This window comes from Melitaea cinxia, chromosome 27 (assembly GCF_905220565.1).
Source record: "Melitaea cinxia chromosome 27, ilMelCinx1.1, whole genome shotgun sequence".
NCBI lineage: Eukaryota > Metazoa > Arthropoda > Insecta > Lepidoptera > Nymphalidae > Melitaea > Melitaea cinxia.
The window spans coordinates 3390872-3410595 of record NC_059420.1 but is presented as its reverse complement, the minus strand read 5'-3'; the positions used below and the strand labels follow the sequence as shown (position 1 = coordinate 3410595).

The 19724-nt window shown below is 32.9% G+C and overlaps 1 protein-coding gene and 2 long non-coding RNA genes across 4 annotated transcripts; 2 read left to right on the top strand and 1 right to left on the bottom strand.

Annotated features, from left to right (window-relative positions):
* The first annotated feature begins 369 nt into the window (after nt 1-369).
* LOC123667165 lies at nt 370-926 on the top strand. Its single transcript, XR_006745400.1, has 2 exons — nt 370-517; nt 773-926. It is a non-coding gene; the product is annotated as an uncharacterized LOC123667165 (long non-coding RNA).
* An 8396-nt stretch (nt 927-9322) lies between these two features.
* Nucleotides 9323-15878, bottom strand: LOC123667164 (E3 ubiquitin-protein ligase RNF126-like). Of its 2 annotated transcripts, XM_045601132.1 has the most exons (5): nt 15726-15878; nt 14648-14910; nt 12931-12963; nt 10589-10767; nt 9323-9605 (listed from the first exon to the last, which is right to left on the bottom strand). In XM_045601132.1, the coding sequence occupies exons 2-4, from the start codon at nt 14839-14841 to the stop codon at nt 10599-10601; spliced, it is 396 nt and encodes a 131-aa protein (XP_045457088.1). In that variant the 5' UTR covers nt 14842-14910; nt 15726-15878; the 3' UTR covers nt 9323-9605; nt 10589-10598. The 2 variants fall into 2 exon arrangements, with proteins under 2 accessions (XP_045457088.1, XP_045457089.1); XM_045601133.1 differs by lacking the exons at nt 12931-12963; nt 15726-15878 and having other exon boundaries at nt 14648-14968.
* A 1033-nt stretch (nt 15879-16911) lies between these two features.
* LOC123666714 lies at nt 16912-19453 on the top strand. The gene is made up of 3 exons (XR_006745309.1): nt 16912-17072; nt 18502-18664; nt 19091-19453. It is a non-coding gene; the product is annotated as an uncharacterized LOC123666714 (long non-coding RNA).
* The last annotated feature ends 271 nt before the right edge of the window (nt 19454-19724 follow it).

Below are 19724 nucleotides of genomic sequence, written 5' to 3'. Positions count from 1 at the left end.
CCGAGGCACGATGAGGACCTACAAGGACAGACATCCAAAGCGGAAAGAAAAATTTGTACAAATATAAATATCCATCCCGAGCGGGAATCAAACCCGTAAACCGTCGGTGTTTTAGGCGACTATTCGCACCAGACCACACCAGAGCGGTCTTACATAAAATTAACCCTTAATCGGGCAAAGAGAACTATTTTCCCACCCTGTCAATCTAGCTAAATTCCCGAATATTTTTGAATTGGCAACCTTTCAAATTAATTTTTTTACACAAATACAATCTTATAGTGGCATATGCGCAAACCGCGCGATGCCAAAATTAAAAAAAAAAAAAAAAAAAAAAAAAAAAAAAAAAAAAAAAAAAAATACAGTCTTAGATAATTACAGAATTATTTTATTGACAACCCCAGCTTTTCAAATGTCAAGTGTCAATGTCAGAATCAAATTAACGTCACATTTGAAAAATTCGCGCGATTTTCACACAGTAGAGACATAAATCTGCAAAGTTTCTTCAAAAAAGATTCTGGTAAGTAGATATTTGATTCGTTCTGTACTAATTTATTATATTCTATGTAGCGTTGTTATGATATTCAATGCAAAAATGCAGTGATTGTGTGGTTTTGATTACTTTGAAATTTATTCTTGTAAGTGGGAAAATAGTTCCCTTTGTCCGCTCCTGAACTCTATATTACGTCAATATATACAAAAAGTAGGGATTTATTTTTGTAGACTTTTTATTTTTGTCTTTTGTTTTTTTAATTGTTGATTTCCATTGTTTTAGATCATGTCTTTTAAAAGACGGAAAATTAATGATAAAGCTCTTGAAAATATGTTAGAAAATCTTTCTGATTTATCGGACATCGATACTTGTTGTTTTAAGCTATTTCATTTAAGTGAATAAATATTTTGTTAATTATATATCGTTAAAAAAAGTATTTGGTCCTTTATTCGCATACTGACACTCCACCTCACTTCTCAGTAAAAAATTCTGTGCACATTTATTAACAAAAATAAATTAAAAAGTAAAGTCAGGGCAAATTACTAGTCTATTTAAATTTATAGACGTAATCGGGCAAAGGGAAATGATTTCCCACTTTGGTTGTCCATGAACAGGTAAAGGGAAATAATTTCCCACTCGTAAAAACATCATATTTTTTCAGTTTCAGTAATTTAAATACTATTTTATGTACACTGATATCCAACACGACAAAAAACTTATACTTAAGCCATGAAAAATATTTTTTTTGGTTCTGCCCGATTAAGGGTTAATTTATAATTTTATTTTTTACAGTATTATTTTTGTACAGTACTATGGATCGAAGGGCTCGATGTAAGCTATTTTTGACGTTTTGTATAATTATAAATATAAAAATATAACATTTAATATGATTTTTATTTATTTTAACCTCGGTATTCACCCCCTATAATAATTTTTTAATATATAATTAAAAATGCAATGTTTTTTATTAAAGAATGCTAACATATCATCATATGTATATTAACTGAGGTAGGGCACAGCAGGACATTTCCTGCTCAAATATGGAACAGCCCGACTGGGGTAGTACCTCAACCTTACAGAAGATCACAGCTAAATAATAACTACTGCTTTCAAACAGTGTTGTCTTTCTGTTGGTGAGTCAGCGTCTGCAAGTTTTATCAATCTGAAATCCAGATAGCCCAGATAAAAACAGATTTAAATTGTATGAAACTATTAGAATCCCTGTTTCAAAAACAATAGCTATAACCTTTCATACAAATCATCATTTTTTATTTGGAATATTCAGCAGGGTTATGATATTCGATAGATTTTCATAACTCGGTATTAGAATTTGGTCTGCATTTGTCCATTTCATGAGATTTTTTCTATAGGGCAACTTCATTGCAATTAAAACTAGCTTACATAGCAAACCTTAATATTAAATAAGTACATCACCATCATCACATCAGCCTATCGCAGTCCACTGCTGGACATAGGCCTAGGTTCGAGCCAAAAATGGCGTGAACTCATGTGTTTTGCCCATACTCGCCACGCTGGGCAGAAGGGTTGATGACCGCAGGGGAGGCTTTGTCGCACCGAAGACGCTGCTGTCCATCTTAGGCCTGTGTATTTCAAAGCCAACAGTTGGATATAGCCACTCCCGTGGGTGTCGTAAGAGGCGACTTAGGGATAACAGATAACACAGATCCACTACCACCATGGAACTTAAAAACCCGACCGGTGGCGGGATAACCATCCAACTGCTGGCTTTGAAAATAAATATCATTCATTCTACGAAAAAAAAAAAAAGAATTCATTCCAATTATTTATTTAATTAGTTCAGTCATTCCAAAATTATACGTACATTTCAACGATACATTTTAATTCAGGTATATAAATAAACAAATGCATGAATTCTCTTATCTAACACTGAAAAAATATCAAAAATATGAGAGTTGAGTAAATGAGTACTTGTTTCTGTGTTTAGTGCTGAATAGAGGCTTTATTTGCAATAGATAACGGGTATTTAAAAAAGTAATTGTTGGGTTTTTTGCCTCTCAGCAGACATTCCGAATCGGCGGTAATTTCACATTGACTATAATTCGTTTAAATTAAATAATATTGAATACTCTGTAAAACGACGGTTCAAAGGTGCTTTTTTTTTGCTTTTGCTGTAAGTTTCCCAAAAATTATAAAACTAAATCAGAAAATTTAAAAACTGTCTTATTAGGAGTCGCTCCCACATATCTTCTCAAGTTACTCAAAAGTGCTTCTATTTTCTCTTCTTTCCGATTTTTCCTCTTTTCTAATTTCAAACTAATGTCCTTTATTAATTCTGCCATCGTACTGTCTTTATTTTCTGGATACGTCAAATATAGCATATCGTTTTCGTCGAATAAGTTATTTATTTTGTTAATTTTACTCTCCATATTGCTTTTCGGTTTTATCAAATATATTATATAGTTTTTGTCAAATTTGTTTATATCATTAATTGTTGACATCGAACGCCTAAATGGTAAATTTTCAAACGAATCGGCCCTCATTCTTTCGTTTCTTACTTCCAAAGGCGAAAATTTGTTAAAAAATGATAGGAAATTACGGTCGCCGGACCTAAGTCTTGCTGGTTGTAGAATGTTGGATTGTGTTTTACCACTTGTTATCACTAAAAATAACATATTGACTTTAGGATAGGACTCTTAGGATATTAAAAATTCTATGATTTTTATACATATATAAATCATTAATCACAAAAAGGTGAATTAAAAAGGAAACACGATTTTTATTTATATAACACACACAGTCCCACAAAGAAAGTGTTTTTTTGTGAAATTTCAATAAATTATTTTATAAAAGGTTAAGGCATTTTGAAAGTGACTGCGAGGATTTGTGGGTCTCTATCGAAATATGTTTTTCAAATTATGTAAAACGATTGACCATTTGTGCCGTATATCTTCCGCCTCCAGTGACTAGTGTAATATTAGACAAATTCCTATCCAAATGTAATCAAAATTATGAGAATATGCAACATAGTAATTACAATATTGTAATAGGTGATTTTAATCTTGGTCATATAAAATGGTTTGATGAAAAATGTTCAAATGAAAACTCTCCTAACACCTTAAAAGATATTCTAGAGGATTTTATGGCTCTCAATGAACTAAAACAAGTAAATAAAATTCAGAATCCAAGTGGTAATATATTAGATCTAATCTTAACAAATATTCCAAATTGCGAAGTTTTACCTGTGAATGACGCCCTTTCCAAAATTGATAAACCTCATCCACCTCTGGTTCTCCACATAACTAACATTAACCTAAAATGCCTATCTTGTAATAGGAAAGGTAAGGATAGGTATGATTTTTACAAAGCTGACTTCTCATCTATTAAAATAGATCTCTGTAAAATAAATTGGAATAATAAGTTTAGCCCCCTAAACACCGTCGATGACGATGTGGAGATTTTTGAGAACGTGTTATGGGCTGTTATCAAAAAGTACGTGCCTCTTAAAAACCAGACTAAACGTAAATATCCACCGTGGTTCACATCAAAATTAATTAATCTTCTTCGTGAAAAAAATAACATTAGAAAACGCTTCAATAAATACAAGAATCCTATCGATAAAATAGTCCTAGACATGCTAAAAGCTAGGTGCAACGTGCTAACGACTGCTTCTTATAATCATTATCTGAAAAGTGTGGAAGATAATATCTCAAAAAACCCAAAGCTTTTTTGGGCATACGTGAAGAACAAACGTAACACAAATAATACCTATCCTAAAATTATATCTGATGGAGAACAAACTGCTGAAAACGGAATGGATATATGTCAGCTTTTTGCAAAATACTTTGCATCCGTCTATAATGTATCACAGCTAAATGCAAGCGAGCTTGATGACTTACGAACAGATGGCTTGCACCATGACAACTATTCCGCTGTAAGATTCACTCGAGACCAAGTTTTAAAAAAACTAGAGAATCTCAATGAGTGTAAAGGTCCAGGATCAGACAATGTACCGCCAACCTTGATTAAAACTTGCGCAGACGTCTTAGCAGACCCACTATTATACATCTATAATAAGTCGATCGGAACTGGAGTATTTCCTTCGCGGTGGAAAATAGCTAAGGTTGTTCCTTTACCCAAAAATGGAGATCCAAACTATGTCACAAACTATAGGCCAATATCTATGTTATGTATATTTGCAAAGATATTTGAGTCATTGATATGCCCTTACATACGATCCTATTGCAGAAAATTCTTCTCAGAAGATCAACATGGCTTTATTGAAGCAAGATCAACGGTTACTAATTTGACTTTGTTCGAGAATGTGTTGGTTGAAGCTTTGGATAAAAATACTCAAGTGGACGTTGTATACACCGACTTCAGTAAGGCATTCGACAAGGTTCTACATTGCGCATTGTTAAAGAAGTTATCATTGTACGGTTTCTCAGGCTCGATGTTAGACTGGTTCAGATCTTATTTGACAAATCGTTATTTCTATGTTATAGCTAATGGGTTTGAATCAGATAAATTTATAATAACATCTGGTGTGCCCCAGGGGTCACACTTAGGGCCTATCCTATTCAATTTGTTTTTGAATGACATAAGCCGATGCTTTAAAAATACCTCTGCTCTTTTATACGCTGATGATCTGAAGCTGCTACGAGTTATAAATGTAAGAACAGATGCCGATCTGTTACAGAAAGATTTAGATAATTTAAAGAAATGGTGTGACAAAAACGGTATGCAAATTAACCCTAGTAAATGTTCACAAATTACATTTACTCGAAAGAGTCAGCCCATACGAACCCAGTATCTTATTGGTGGTGTTGAATTGGAGGAAAAGGATTCGGTTAGAGATTTAGGTGTTATTTTCGACAAAAAGATGTCTTTTGTCCCACATATTAATGACACTGTAAAAAGAGCATCGAGGATGTTGGGCTTCATTATTAGAAATGGGAGAGCCTTTAGGAGACCCAAAACAACGATAACTCTCTATTTTAGTATTGTACGAAGCCTGTTGGAGTATGCTAGTGTAGTATGGCGTCCACATTATGCTGTACATATGCTTCGAATTGAACGGATTCAGAAAAGGTTTATGTGGCACCTTACCTGCTCGCAGAAACTGACAAATCAGTTGAAGTCTTACAACGAGCGGTTAAAGTATTTTAAAATACCGTCTATGAGCGAAAGATTTGAATATAAAGATTTTATCTTCATCCAAAAGCTAGTTAGTAATAAAATAGATTGTCCGCCACTGTTACAAAAAATTAATTTTAGAGTCCCTCGTAGGTGCCCACGAAAACCTATAACACCCCTTTGCCCTCCACTTCGGCGTACAGTCCTAGGAGCCAACTCCGCTATTCCTAGACTCTGTAGAATAGTCAACCAATATAGCACCAGTATTGACATATTCAGCGCGAATTTTGGTCACGTGAAGAGCTTATTTTATTTGACCAAGTTTCACCAATAGTAACTATTAGATTGTAGTGAAAACATACAGTGACAGTTAGGTACTGACTGATATTCGGAAAATTGTTTAATTTTTTTTTTGTATATTTGCATGCTGTGTTTACCTTTAATTGGTTTTTGTATTTAGTGTTAGTTTTTAGACTTTTTTTTATTTTTATGAATGTATTAGTACAAACACTGTTGGTAAACCTTTTTATTAAATAAATAAATAAATAAATTATCTGATCATCCTTAACACAGATTACACTAATAATCCAGAATGTTCAATGAAAAAAACTGTAATAAAATAATTTAGTAGTAGACTAGCGCTTGACTGCGATCTCACCTGATGGTAAGTGAAAATGCAGCCTAATATAGTGCGCGCTTGCCTAGAAGATGCCTATTCACTCTTGGTTTGAAGATACCCAAGTTATAATTATTTGGAAAAACGGAAGCCGGAAGGGCATTCCAAATTTTTGCGGTGCGTATTAAGAAAGAGGAAGCAAATCGTTTAGTGCGAGATCGTGGGATTTCAACCACATAGCGGTGCAGACTCATGCGATGCCTTGCGGTTCGGTGGTAGAATGGTGGTAGCTTGGTGATATTTATAGTTAGTATTTTATTTATATAATTATAATTTACTTACATAATAAAAAACATATTGAAACATAATCCTTACGTCCGCTGTACATTTTTTAATCTATAAAAAACAAGTGCAGGAAATGAAATAAACAAAATTGCAATTTATATTTCTTAAAAAATAATTAAAATTTACTGCTTATTTAATCATTAACTGCACATAATGCTATTAACTTCTGCAGTTCATTTTCCTTTATTCGTTAAATTTTATTCTAACATTCTTTGTTTTCAAAACGCATACAATGAATGAAAGATAAAATAAAATTGTAACACGTAAGTATAATCCACTGACTGTAATTAATGCTTTCGTTATGAATATTAACAATGTTAAGATTTGACGATATTTGTATCCGCCTAGCTAATATTCTGCTAGCGATCAAGATTTTGATATCCGTGTACGACATGAACATATTTTTATTACATTATTTTATTACGGCATGTACAGTTTATAGTGGCCCTGCTTACTGCTCCGCGCTTTTCGGGTTCGATTCACGTCTGGGTCTGCGTGTAATATTTTTTTATCTTGTATAGAAGACTCTTGAACAGATGACGGTGTGTGACGGTTATAAGATATGTATTAATAACGCTTCAGCCTGTAATATTCCACTACTGGGGATAGGCCTCTTTCCCCATGTAGGAGAAGGATCAGAGCTTAATCCACCACGCTGCTCCAATGCGGGTTGGCGGATATATTCCGCTATTATGATTAACGATCGCTATCAGGTGTACATGATAACAACCGGGACTGACGGCTTAACGTGCTCTCCGAGGCACGGTGGGGAGACTTACAAGGACTGCACAACCACCTAGACCACGACAAACACCTGTATGGCCAATACTACTACACATAAACCCTATGTTCTGTCAATAAATATCTTATTTAGGTTGAACTGACGGGCGAACAGCAACCTCAATAATTTAGTTCTTAATTTGTACAGTATTATGTATAGCTATTGTAAAATTTCGAAACAAAATTAATAGATTCGTATATTTATAAAAAGTAATGTCATATTTATTTGAATTTATACAATAGCTATTTATAGTCTAAGATCCGAACTAGACGTAATCAAATTTGTATGGCTATACTCAACCTGCGGCCCGCGTGCCTCATATACATCTTTGTCGAAACTTATTTTTTCATTACTAAAGTAATTACATTGTTAACATGGAATTACGTTTTAATTTATTAAAACTTAAATAATTTTTGCTTGCGACCCGCGAATGTCTGAAACGTGATTGTGGCCCCTATAAAAAATAACCTATTAATTAATTGTCTTCTTTAGTATGTTCAAGATAAATCGTTTAAGGGTTGGCAGAAAAATTCCTAGCCAGGCAATATTATATTCGGCAACGACAATTCAAACTAAACTTTTAGCAGACAACCCTGTCATCGTATTCGCAAAAAACAGCGGCAATTTTTTGTATCTAAGATTTATTTATTAAGCATGTGGTTTGAAGTAATTAGAACGATATGTGTATATTATTATACCTGCTACCCAATATAGTTATACCAAGCAAATAGTAGACAACCCAACGTTTGGATTTTCTACAGGCTTTACCTACTATCGGTAGGTATTAAATTTATTCTTTACTCTCGTAGGTGCATTTTTAAATAAAAATAAATTTTTCAATATTGAAGTAATAGTCTGGCCATACATAGTATCTAATACACCAAAATTAATAAAAAATAATTTTCATCCATTAAGTAGATGGATGAAGTCCCTCTCGTCCAAATATCCAACCATTAAGTTTGATTTTTTAAATTAATATTTTTTTTCTTCATTTCACTGTTGCACTCTCCATAAATATATGTGGAAGCTACTTTGCTGGTATGTATCTATATTAAAATGGACAGCCGGTTCTTTTGTTCGGTTATACTGCGAAAACAACTGAACCGATTGGAATAATACTTACACCATAAGATGCAGCCTGTTTCGGAGGTTTTAGTATATGATATGCTGGTGATTACTTATCGTGTAAAGAATTATGTACGGACAGAGTTCGCTAATAATAAATGTGTCGTTCGTAATTTCTGTTTTTTCAATAAGTATAACTAACTAAATAAAACAACATTTATTTATTATGCATTTAATGAAAAAGTCTTTAAATCATTTCTAATACTAAGCCAGCTAGTTAAATATCACATTGTCAAAAAAATATTATCGAACAATTTCAAACATTTAGGTACCAATTTGTGATATGTTAACATTACTTTTTAAGGAATTTAGTAGACATATATAAAATAATTTAAAAATATAATTAATTTAATTTATCATAACAAATTGATTACAACATTTGATTTAAAACAAATACACCAATATATTATTTATTATGGAAGTTTTAGTTGTGCCGTAACTATCAAAATATCATTAAAATCATTTAAATATCAAAATTACAAACAATTCATGGTATCATCAAAAATAATTGCCATTTTAATTAATTACATAATCAAGAAAATTTACCTAAAAATCACAATAATTTCAAGCCTCGAGACATACATAGTCTAAACATATTTTTGTGAAATAGATCAAAAAATCCATAAAAGTCACAGTTTAAGAAAAAAATAAAAACAGGAAAGAGAGAAGAATAATTAAGAATAAAAAAAAAAGAAAAGAATATAAAAAACAGAAAAATAATAACAGAAAGATTTTAACAGATTATTTAATAGATATTTAAACATATTTTAAAGGCAGTTTTATTTAAAAAAAAAAAACTATTTCTTTATTTTTGACCAGCAATACGTAATATTAAATTCATAGACTAACATTGTCATATTTTTTTATTCATATTGAACAATTTTAAATATCTTAAAATACATAGCTAATAATATACAAATTACACTTCGAATTCTATCTAAAGTTTTGTTCCCTATTAGTGCTATGGGCATTATTATAGTTAATTTTAATATTTCTAGCGTGAATGGGATTGTTTTGTTAGTAAGATTGACCTCTATCAGATCATCTTGACTAGATCTGAGTCCATATAGTGTATGTCTTGGTGAACCGTTCGCAGCCACTTCTTAGGTACTCAAACAGTCGATGATAGTTAGCTGAAAACAAAAAAAAATACTTAAAAAATACTACCACAAATATACTTTTTGTTATAACAACACGAGAAATCTTCAAGAAAAGTTTGATTGGGGATAGTTTTGCGCATTATTTGGGGATGGCATTCAGAAAATAGTTTTGTTCAATACAAAACTTGTTACTTGTTGTTAGTTGTTGTTACTTGTTAGTGTATGTCTTGTTGGTGTTAATGTTAAATAAATAAATAAATAAAAATAAATAAATAAATAAAAATAAATAACATGGGAAAGTATTTTGCATTTTTAATGTTGAAGTTGAAGAACTGATATGTAATTTTTGAGTTATTCTTAGTAATGTGTACTGTACTATACATGTAATATGAAATGTAAAGTTAATTTTTTTTGACGTGACAACGTCTAATGAATATATGAACGCCGGCTGCATCCACGAAAAACGATGACTAATTGTAGCGTTGCGCTCATCATCCCGTTCCGTACAGCCTATCCGAGATGTTTTGTTACGACGTTATTACGTTAAATTATCGTCCGTAAACCAACTTTACAGACAACCAACTTTACAGACAACCAACTTTTTTTCGTTTAGGAACAAGCCATTATATAAAATAAATCGAATGAGTTTATTTTCAAATATCATTAGTGGAATTGTGAAAGTCGACTTTGAGAAAGTTATAAAAAATAATTCCTGAATTAGCCTAAAATTATTGAGAGCTTTTATGCCCCAGTTGGAATTTATCCTGCGTTGGGAGTGTGGCCTGACCTTTACGCTCTGACGACGCGTTAGCGCAGCTGTTACGTTCTTGGCCTATGACTGCTGCACTGGCGGTTGCAAGTTCGATCGATCCCACGACATACATACCGATGTTTGCCTTGGCCTAGGCGTTTGTGCTTGTGTGTGGTATGCGTTTCCGGACCCCCGACACAGGACTAAATCCTAGTGGGAGGAGTAATCCAGTTGAGTTGAGCCGTAGTGTGAGGCTTCGACCTACCTGAAGGGCATCAGTCGACTGATTTCCGGCAGTTAGGGCATGTCTGCTGCTCCTGCAACCACGGCAAGATGCACTTCGTGTGGAAGTTGTGAGTGCAAGGAAGCGCCATGATCTCCTGATCGCGGAGGATTACCTCGAAGCATATCGAACACTCCTCGAGGCTCCACGTGCGTTCGCGGCTGAGAGAAACCGAAAAATTATAAGTTAGGCTTAAATTATAGATCTATATAATCTGAGGTAGGGTATATTCTGTTCGAAATCTGGAGCAGCCCGACCGGAGAAGCACCTCGAGCTTACAGAAAATTAACAACAACTAAATAATACTGCTTTCACTCAGTGTTGTGTTCCTGTGGTGAGTAAGGTGACCAGAGATCCTAAAGAAAGGACGGGGGGGGGGGGGGGGTAAAGTCGGCAACGTGCTTGCATCTTTTGGTTACAGACTATAGACTACGGTATTCGCTTACCATCAGGTGAGGTAGTTGTATTTAAAAAAAATCCCATAGATTCCGTGTATTAAAAAAGCTATTCAAGGTCAAACGGTCAAAAAATTCGTTTTTTTTTTTGTTTTCTTTTCTCAAAAATGGTAATCTTAATTAAATATAATATATACATTAGACCAAAATGAAAAAAAAAAAGAATTAAGAATTGGGCAGCAAATTTTTCTTGGGCCCTGGGAGGCAAGAACCCACGCTAGGCGACTGCCCGGCCACCCCACCCGATGACGCTGTGGCTGTCAAGGCCGCTGGGGCCAAAACTTCCAAGGCGACTGCCCTGAATCGTATAATTCCTTTTTTTGGGCTTGTATAACGAGGTTTTTATAAAAGAATTATCGCCACACCAAAAAAACTCACCTCATTCTATTTAGGCTACCAAAACCTTAATATAAATAAAAAAAACAATAAAAATGTCACAACATGCTTTGTTAATAAAATAAAATTATAGAAAATCATTAATTTCATTGGTTACTGATAGAATTTATGTCGTATATAACTTACTAATGGTTTATCAGTAGGACGTGAAACAGTCAACTAATACCTCAGTCCTCCGGTGACCATGGATGGTGTATCCGAAACATTGGGCGTCTAAAAAACTTAATCAACCGAGATAAAATTCGAAAAAATTCATTATAATACGTGCAACAAGTCCTCTAAGGCTTAGAGCCTGTTTCATATTAACTTATAAACTATAATTTTTGAATTAAAATTGCAAACAGTATTTATTATATGACAAAGTAAAAACTTTGATGGTGGGAATGAAAAAATATATTAAAAATTTATCTGACACCCTTATACGTCATATAGCTTTATCGTTGACCGATGAAACAGGATCTATAGACAGTAATAACTAGTATAACAATATAAAAACACATCGTCATGCAAGTACAAACAAACAGAATTACAGACACACAATGTTATCTTTGTTCAATATTAAAGGCATAAAATAATGTTAAATTAATTCTGACAAAAATATTACTCTTAACTAATTTTATAATTAATAATACAAAAATTCTAATCTTGTAAAATTTACATTTTTAGTTTTTCATGTACCTACGTGTAAAAATTATCAAAACCGTAAAAAAAAAACACTTTCAACCTTTTTTGGTTGAAAACCTTTTCTCAAGTGCCAGAAACACACAACCAATGCTTAAACCACGTCAAACATCTATATGACATACGTAAATGTTTGTCATAACCTAGAACAGACCTGTAAAGTGTAATGCCACAGCCCGTAATATCAACACTGAGTTAACCCAATCAATTAATTACATGTCATATATTTTCAATGATTAATTTTGTTAATACACTTATTATTACATTGTCCATAAAATACATTCACAATTAGTGGAGGGTAGATCTTTGCTTGGCTTGACGAGAAGTATTCTTTTTGTAATTTAAAAATAAAAAAATTAAATTATTTATCTGTTTGCTATTTTTTTTTTTTTTACATTGACAAAATGCACAAGAAAACCCTGGGGAACTTAATATTATATATATATATATATATATATATATATATATATATATATATATATATATATATATATACTACTATATATAATATTAAGAGTTGTACATAAAATACATTCACAATTAAGGATGGTCATTGCTAATCGTGACAAGATATGACAATTTATTAATCTTTATAAAAGAAAGGTTATCCTTTGTGATGGAATTTTTCTTATGGGGTCACATTAAGTGTAACTCAGTGTGACAAAGTTCCCCCCTCTTTTGTACCCCAGAATTTAACCGTTATGAATCCCTCCAAAATTCCATATGACGTATTATATGGACGGATGCAAATGTTATATGTTAATACAAATAATAATAACCAGTGTTTCTTACAAGGCTTCATCACGACGTGAATTTGAATCATTTCTGAAATATTAATAAAAGTTATAAATAAGGATTATTTGAAATATTTATATGTACAGAGCGACAAGAGGCATTATTCAGAACAGTTGTAAACTTATTATGTGCCTGCATGACTGCTAATATTTGACCGATAGTTTGTATTTAGCTTAGATAAGTGGCTTACTTCAATAAATCTAGCTTGTATCCCACACTGTAAATGGTTCTTAAAAATTTTTAATAACATTTTTAACAAATATATAAAAAATATAAAAAGCTAAACATAAGTATATAGGTAAAATGCACTAATCTTATTTTTAGCTGTATGCAGTAACGTAGCGAGCTCAAATCGCGCCCGGGCCACAATTCTTTTTAGCGCCCTCCCCTCATTTGAAAACCGTATAATATGTCCAGCAATTTTTTGATTTGCAGACCATTTAGCGCCTCTTTGCGGCTGGGGACATGATGCCCCATTGCCGCCCCCCGCTACGCCACTGGCTTTATGACCTGTTTTTCCGGTAGCTGTTTAAGTTTATCTAGCACTTAAGTATCTGTTAGGCTACATCAGTAGGAGGTAAGGCCTTTAAGGTTACCTTCGCTTTCGAAGTTGATGTTATGTGAGAAATAAAATACACATTATCTTACAGAAACCCAGAGTAATACCTATCTCTGCTTTCCGGTTTCGATAAACCAAAAAATAGCATGATTACCTTTTATCCTTCTGTCTTGACTTAAACAAATTCTGCGCATAATTCTCTAAGTAATCCCTAGTTGTTGGAAACTCATAGCTCGGACTATGTATAGATGCTGTGGTGTCCCATTCAGAGAGATCAGAATCATGATAATCACTACTATCTGAGTCTATCGTAACATCCGAATCATCATTTTCAGAATCAGTTTCGTCCGTACTTCTAGAGTCTTCTGTATCGGACTGGTTAGTTTCCATTTCCCAGGAGCTATATTCCTCACCAGAAGTATCACTATCCGAATCATTCTCACTACATTTACATGATAAGCTATCATCGAACAGGCTAGTGTCCGTTGTACTGTGCTCCGAGACAGTGATGTATGAATTGTCTGAATTACTGAGAGAATCTTCTGTTTTGATTCTTATAATAATGATATGAAAACAAATGAACATGCAATGAAATTATTTCTATTAACTATATAAATATAATTTAAAAAATGAAAGTCAATAGAAGATATATGTACATATAGAACTTGAGCAGATTTATAAAAAGATTTTAATAATAATTGTAAATTTTAACAAGATATAAGAATATACATAAAATGAACAAGTAGGAATTGAAACAAATGATAAAAATTAAAGACTGTAAATTAATAAATAAATAAAAAATGTCCTAAAATTTAGTTTTTAAAAACAATTATTTTTAAAAGTAAAATTATATTGTTAGCTATGATCCTTGAAAGTACATCGATGAGGAAATGTGTAATACGTAAACCTGTTTTAAGTAATGCGTTATTTCAAACTGGCTTCAGGTCCTGTTAATAATGAAATTGTAGTACTTGGCATGAAGAAAAACAGCACGTCAACATCTATATATGTACACGATTAACTATGTTACTAATTTAACATCTATACGTATACACGGTAAATACGTAATTTAAGAATTAACAAATTTTATTACAGGTTAATTTTACAGAAAAATTGAGAATTATATTACTATTTGTAGGATATATTGATACTTACAATGTATCGGTTGACGCGCTAGTCCAGCCTCGAGTGGTGGAACCCTCAGCAGTCGGGGTTTCAGTCCGTTTGTTGATGAAGTAGTACAGAGCAGCCCCAATTCCGACGCCTATCGCAGCGGCGGCGGCCAGTCCTACCCCAAGACCACCGCTTGAGCTGTTATCCTTTTCCCTATCCTCTTTTTGGAAACTCATTCTTGCAATATGTAATAATCTAACGGTTCTGCGCCTTCGTTTTCTTTTTTCGTCCACTACCCGTCTACACTATGATAAAAATATTTTTATAACAATTGACAGTGTAATGTATTGCTATTGCAAATTATTGTTTCATATGTCTTTCACTGGTTGGTTATGTATATTATGATTTTTTTATTAAAAGCAATAAAATATTATCACTATGATTTTGTTATGAATAAATGGTAAAAAAAATACATAACAGGATGAACAATAACGTTAAAATTAATACAATCATTCAATGCATAAATGTTATATGTACAAGACAAGTCAATCTAAATTTTTAAAGTGGCAATACGTTTCTTGAATAAATCTCGGATGGCTTGCGTCTATTGTAGGGGAATTACACAGTTAGCTATATAGAATTAATATCTTTTGTTATAACATATAACATAGTTTTAATAGGTAGTCAGGAGATAAGTAAGATAAGTATATGTGTATAATTTATGGTAGGATATAAGCTTTTAAAAGTGATATTTAAATTATTTGTAAAAAAAATCCAGATGCTCACTACGGAGCAAAATTAATTTAATTAATTAATTTGAAAACAAGCCTTAAAAATTTATATTCCTAAATCCGTTGAATTGTAGAAAAAAGAACATATAAAAGAACATTATATCCTATTAACCTATCAATTATTATTATTATTATTATTATTATCTATTAACTATATATTGAATAATTATACCCTATCGGCGTGTCGGTAACGTCATCATTAATTTTAAAATGATGTCGATTCAACATGTAATGGACGTTTGCTGGTCTTTAACAAAGTGCTTTTACTATTAGATCAAATGTATTAAATTTACATAATATGTATTGTGTTATTCTAAGAGTATACTCACATGGCTGTCAGCAACCTAGCAGCATCTATCGCTAACAATACTAATATTATGTACTATTTTTAATACTTGCACAAAAATACTTTCAATAAGACTCGTCCAGACTCAATCAGAAACGAAACAAAGAAAAAAAGAATGAATGCGTATTACGTGTACGATATAAGGGGCCTACTCAAAGCACTGCATGCAGGGCCTGCTTGCAGTTACTGCCGCAGAGGATGTTGCTCCACAAAGCACTGCAAATCATTTACGCGGCATACGTTGTCGTGTTCACTTGTGTTGTCTTTGTCCTTGCCTAAATTCGTCAGTTTTTATAAATGGCTCCTACATTATTCAAACACCAAAAAATAGCATTGGGTTTGACTGTATTGAGTACTTGTAGCGTTCAAAAGAAAAAAAGGAAGCACTGGTGTAAAAAAGTTTTATATTTTTCATGTAAAAGCGACATAGCCTGCGACCGCATATCTTTGTTATGATAATGATCGTGGTTAGTTTTCCAAAGACATGGCAAATCCCTATACAATTAGATTACGTCCCTCCACACGTCTTTTTTTCGCTGGCTCATTTTTCTTGAAGAAAACAGAGCCAAACAAATAATATAATAAAACCAAACCAACTAACCACCAACTAACTGATTAATTGCTAAATGACAACCACTGACAAGACAAACCCCAGGTCAAATTAAGTAGACAAACGTCGCAATGTACCGACGTAAACATAATGGTGGTCTAAATCGGCCCGACCGAGCTACACATGTCCCTGATTGCAGTTTACGGAGTGGGGAGATCGTGTGTCGGGCTGGCAGAACGACACTGCGGCCCTGCGACAGGGTGAACAATTAAAATATCGGCCCTGCATGCATACATACAATACGATCGGCAGTGGCACTGCAAGCAGGGCCCTGCAGGCAGTGCTTTGAGTAGGCCCCTATAGCCAACTTCTGTTTTAGTTCAGTCATGTGGTCTAAATTAGCACACTCGTTTTTTATTTGTGATGTCTATGGTTGGTTCTGTAATTTTTAAAATTTTTAATGAAAGTAACTGAAACAATTGTTTATTTTTCCTTAATTACGAATCAATCTTTTTCTTCGTTTAAAAATCTAAAAATAACAGTCAATTCAATATACTATTTAAATATTATATAGTATATATAATACAAATGAATTAAATTTTGAAGGTAGCAATACAAATCTTAAAGATAAATCTAGAATGACTTGCGTCTTTTGTGGGGGAATAACGCATTCGGCCATTGTGTCATTCTTCATTTGACCTTCAGAAATATTTCACTAATCACTAGATTCTAGAAGAGAAACGTTGCTAAGCTACACACAGTACATTTGATCAATAAAATGTGAGTATACCTTTGGATTAGGGTTACATTTATTTCATCCATTAAAACTTTCAAGGAAATCCTTCTAATATATAGTTATAAACCAGTAGCAGACCCTGTTTCATCAGTCGTGGATAAAGATTATACTGCAAATATGTTACGATTCGGCTTTACCGCAGTAAACTAAAAGTTTTAGGTTCATATTTGCGAATAGAAAAATCTAATAAATATATTAAATATTCGATTGTGAAAAAGAATAAAATATCAAAAACTCATCCGTCAAATAGCGTTATTCACAACTGGTGAAACAGTCGATTGCATGATGCATCTCGGGTGGAACTCCATTTTGTAATGACTAATGATGTCATTGCCTTTAGGTACTTTGTTATCAAGTAATGATCTGATTTGTTTTGTACCATTTTGATAACTGATCTTTATGATAATTTAATTTATCGTTAGTTGTTCGAATTATCAGTTGTTCTTTTTTCGATTTCAAGTTTTTATAAATGGTTGTATTTATGAATGCAGTTGTTGTCTTTAATTAGAGCAGCAGTTACTTGTGAAACACATGTAAGTATATTATGAAATAATATCATTGTTCTCGTATGTATTGTTAGCAACTTTTACTTCATTTAATAAATTGCGTGCGTACAAAGTACATTTGTCAAAAGTGAAATTTCATTAATAAAAAAAAACGAATTAAATAATTTAAAAAAAAATTTACGAACTATTTACTGCCATCTACCGTTAACTAGCCTACATTTCATATGTCGAATTTCTTTAATACGCTTTACTCTATCTATTCTAATAAAATTTGAGTTTCATAATGTAATCCGGGTAATTATGTACATCGCGGAAAGAAATTTATGGGGTTGGGGGGGAAAGGGGAGGTGAGGGTTGGGTGGGACTGTGGGTTCCCCCTCCCCCCGGACAAATATTTTCGTGTAAACCCGTTGTTACAGAGATATCGTGGTTGAAGTTTTGATGTTCAATTTTTAAATCGAAAAAAATTAACTTAAGAATAACGCTTGGCTCCTCACGGCGAGCGAGGGCTGCCTTCCCTCCGCGCCTCCGGCTTAAAAAAAACACTCTAGGGGTAGGGCAGACCAAGACCACGTGGGCAATGGGGTGCTCCGATTCGGTTTTGGGTATTTTTCGAATTTCTATACCTATATTCTAGCACGCAATGTTATTAATTTTATTAGAATATTATGTCTAACGCGTTATTTTGTTTAAAAGTGTCTATTTGTCAGTCGTTAAAGGTCAGTTCGTATCGTATTTTGATCTTGCAATAAAGATCGTTTTTACGTAAATTTGTTCGAAAATAACGCGTGATAGTCCGCAGCACCGGAATTAAGGTAGAGTCAGAAATAACAAAAATTTAACCTCCCATAAATTAATCTACGTGTGATGTACATAATAGCCATAATCCGTGCTAAATTGTTTTCAGATAAAAAAAATGGATACACTTGCAAAGGGAATTCTCTTTGGGGTCGGAATAGCCGTCGGACTGGTGACATTTGCTGTTCAGTGGTGGCAATTCAGGAATGTTCCAGAACAGCATAATGCACAAGGACGCCGTCCACCGAGAAACTAATAAATAATTTTACGAAGTAAGAAAATACGAACTCTTACTTTTTTTTTTAAATAAAGTTCATAGTATAAATTCTTTTGTATTTTTTTTTTGTTGTATTGTCGAATTTTTTTGATTTGTTTATAATCATCAACCGACACCACGACAAGTTGGTCGCGGGTTCGATCCCCGCTAGATGTCCGTCGAGTTTGAGTATATGAGCTTGTGTATTGTTTCCGGTCCCCCGACAAAGTAGTAAATCCCACTGGGCCCGATGAGCGTGAGGCGTTTATTTATTATTATTTATTGAAAAGGTGTACATTTTTTTTATAGAGGCATTTATAACTGATTGCATATTATGTTTATTTTAAAACATTAGTGGTATTTTATGATGGTTCAACTTTTGCTGTTTATTTAGTCCGACACAATAATGATTTTAGGTACATAACTTGTATTTTTGTTTCAGAGATTCTTCTGCTGTATTAAGAGCAATATGTATACTTATATTACTTAATAATAAACAGCAGTACCTGGATGAACGGTTACGGTAACGGTTTTTTGTAAAACGTGTTTTTTTTTAAATTTTATTTAAATACAAATTACATACTGATGAAATATGAATAATATTTTTCGATCCTACGGACATAATAATAATATGAACTGGTTATTTAAATAAAAAAATCACGAGTGCGATCTGATAAAAAGGGGAAAAAACCGATCTGGAGACACGAGGATTTGAATCTGTCACAGCCTTATAGACAATGGTGAAATTTACCTTGTATTCTAAAGAATATGATATTGTAGAAGTTTTTCATTGCCTAAAAATACGGATAAAACTACATTTTCTTCCCCCGAAATCTCCTGCACACTAAACTACGTGAAAATCGTTAGAGCCGTTTCCGAGATTCAGATTATATATAAAAGAATTGCTTGTTTAAAGGTATTAGAATTGAATATGAAATATATATTGCTGCATATGTATTTAAATTGTGTTTTATTTAAATTACCCATAATTTTTCACGTAGCCACGTACTAATGACAATAAAGGCCTGTTGCACCGGTTGCTATAATAATAGAAAGAAATGATAAAACAATAGAAA

Excerpts from the sequence above, each read along its gene's own strand:
- LOC123667164 (XM_045601132.1), bottom strand. The coding sequence starts at position 14,841 with ATGAGTTTCCAAAAAGAGGATAGGGAAAAGGATAACAGCTCAAGCGGT. Across the intron at positions 12,964-14,647 it reads AGCGCGTCAACCGATACATT|AAATGATTCAAATTCACGTC; the intron begins GTAAGTATCAAT and ends TTAATATTTCAG. Across the intron at positions 10,768-12,930 it reads TCACGTCGTGATGAAGCCTT|CCGCGAACGCACGTGGAGCC; the intron begins GTAAGAAACACT and ends GGTTTCTCTCAG.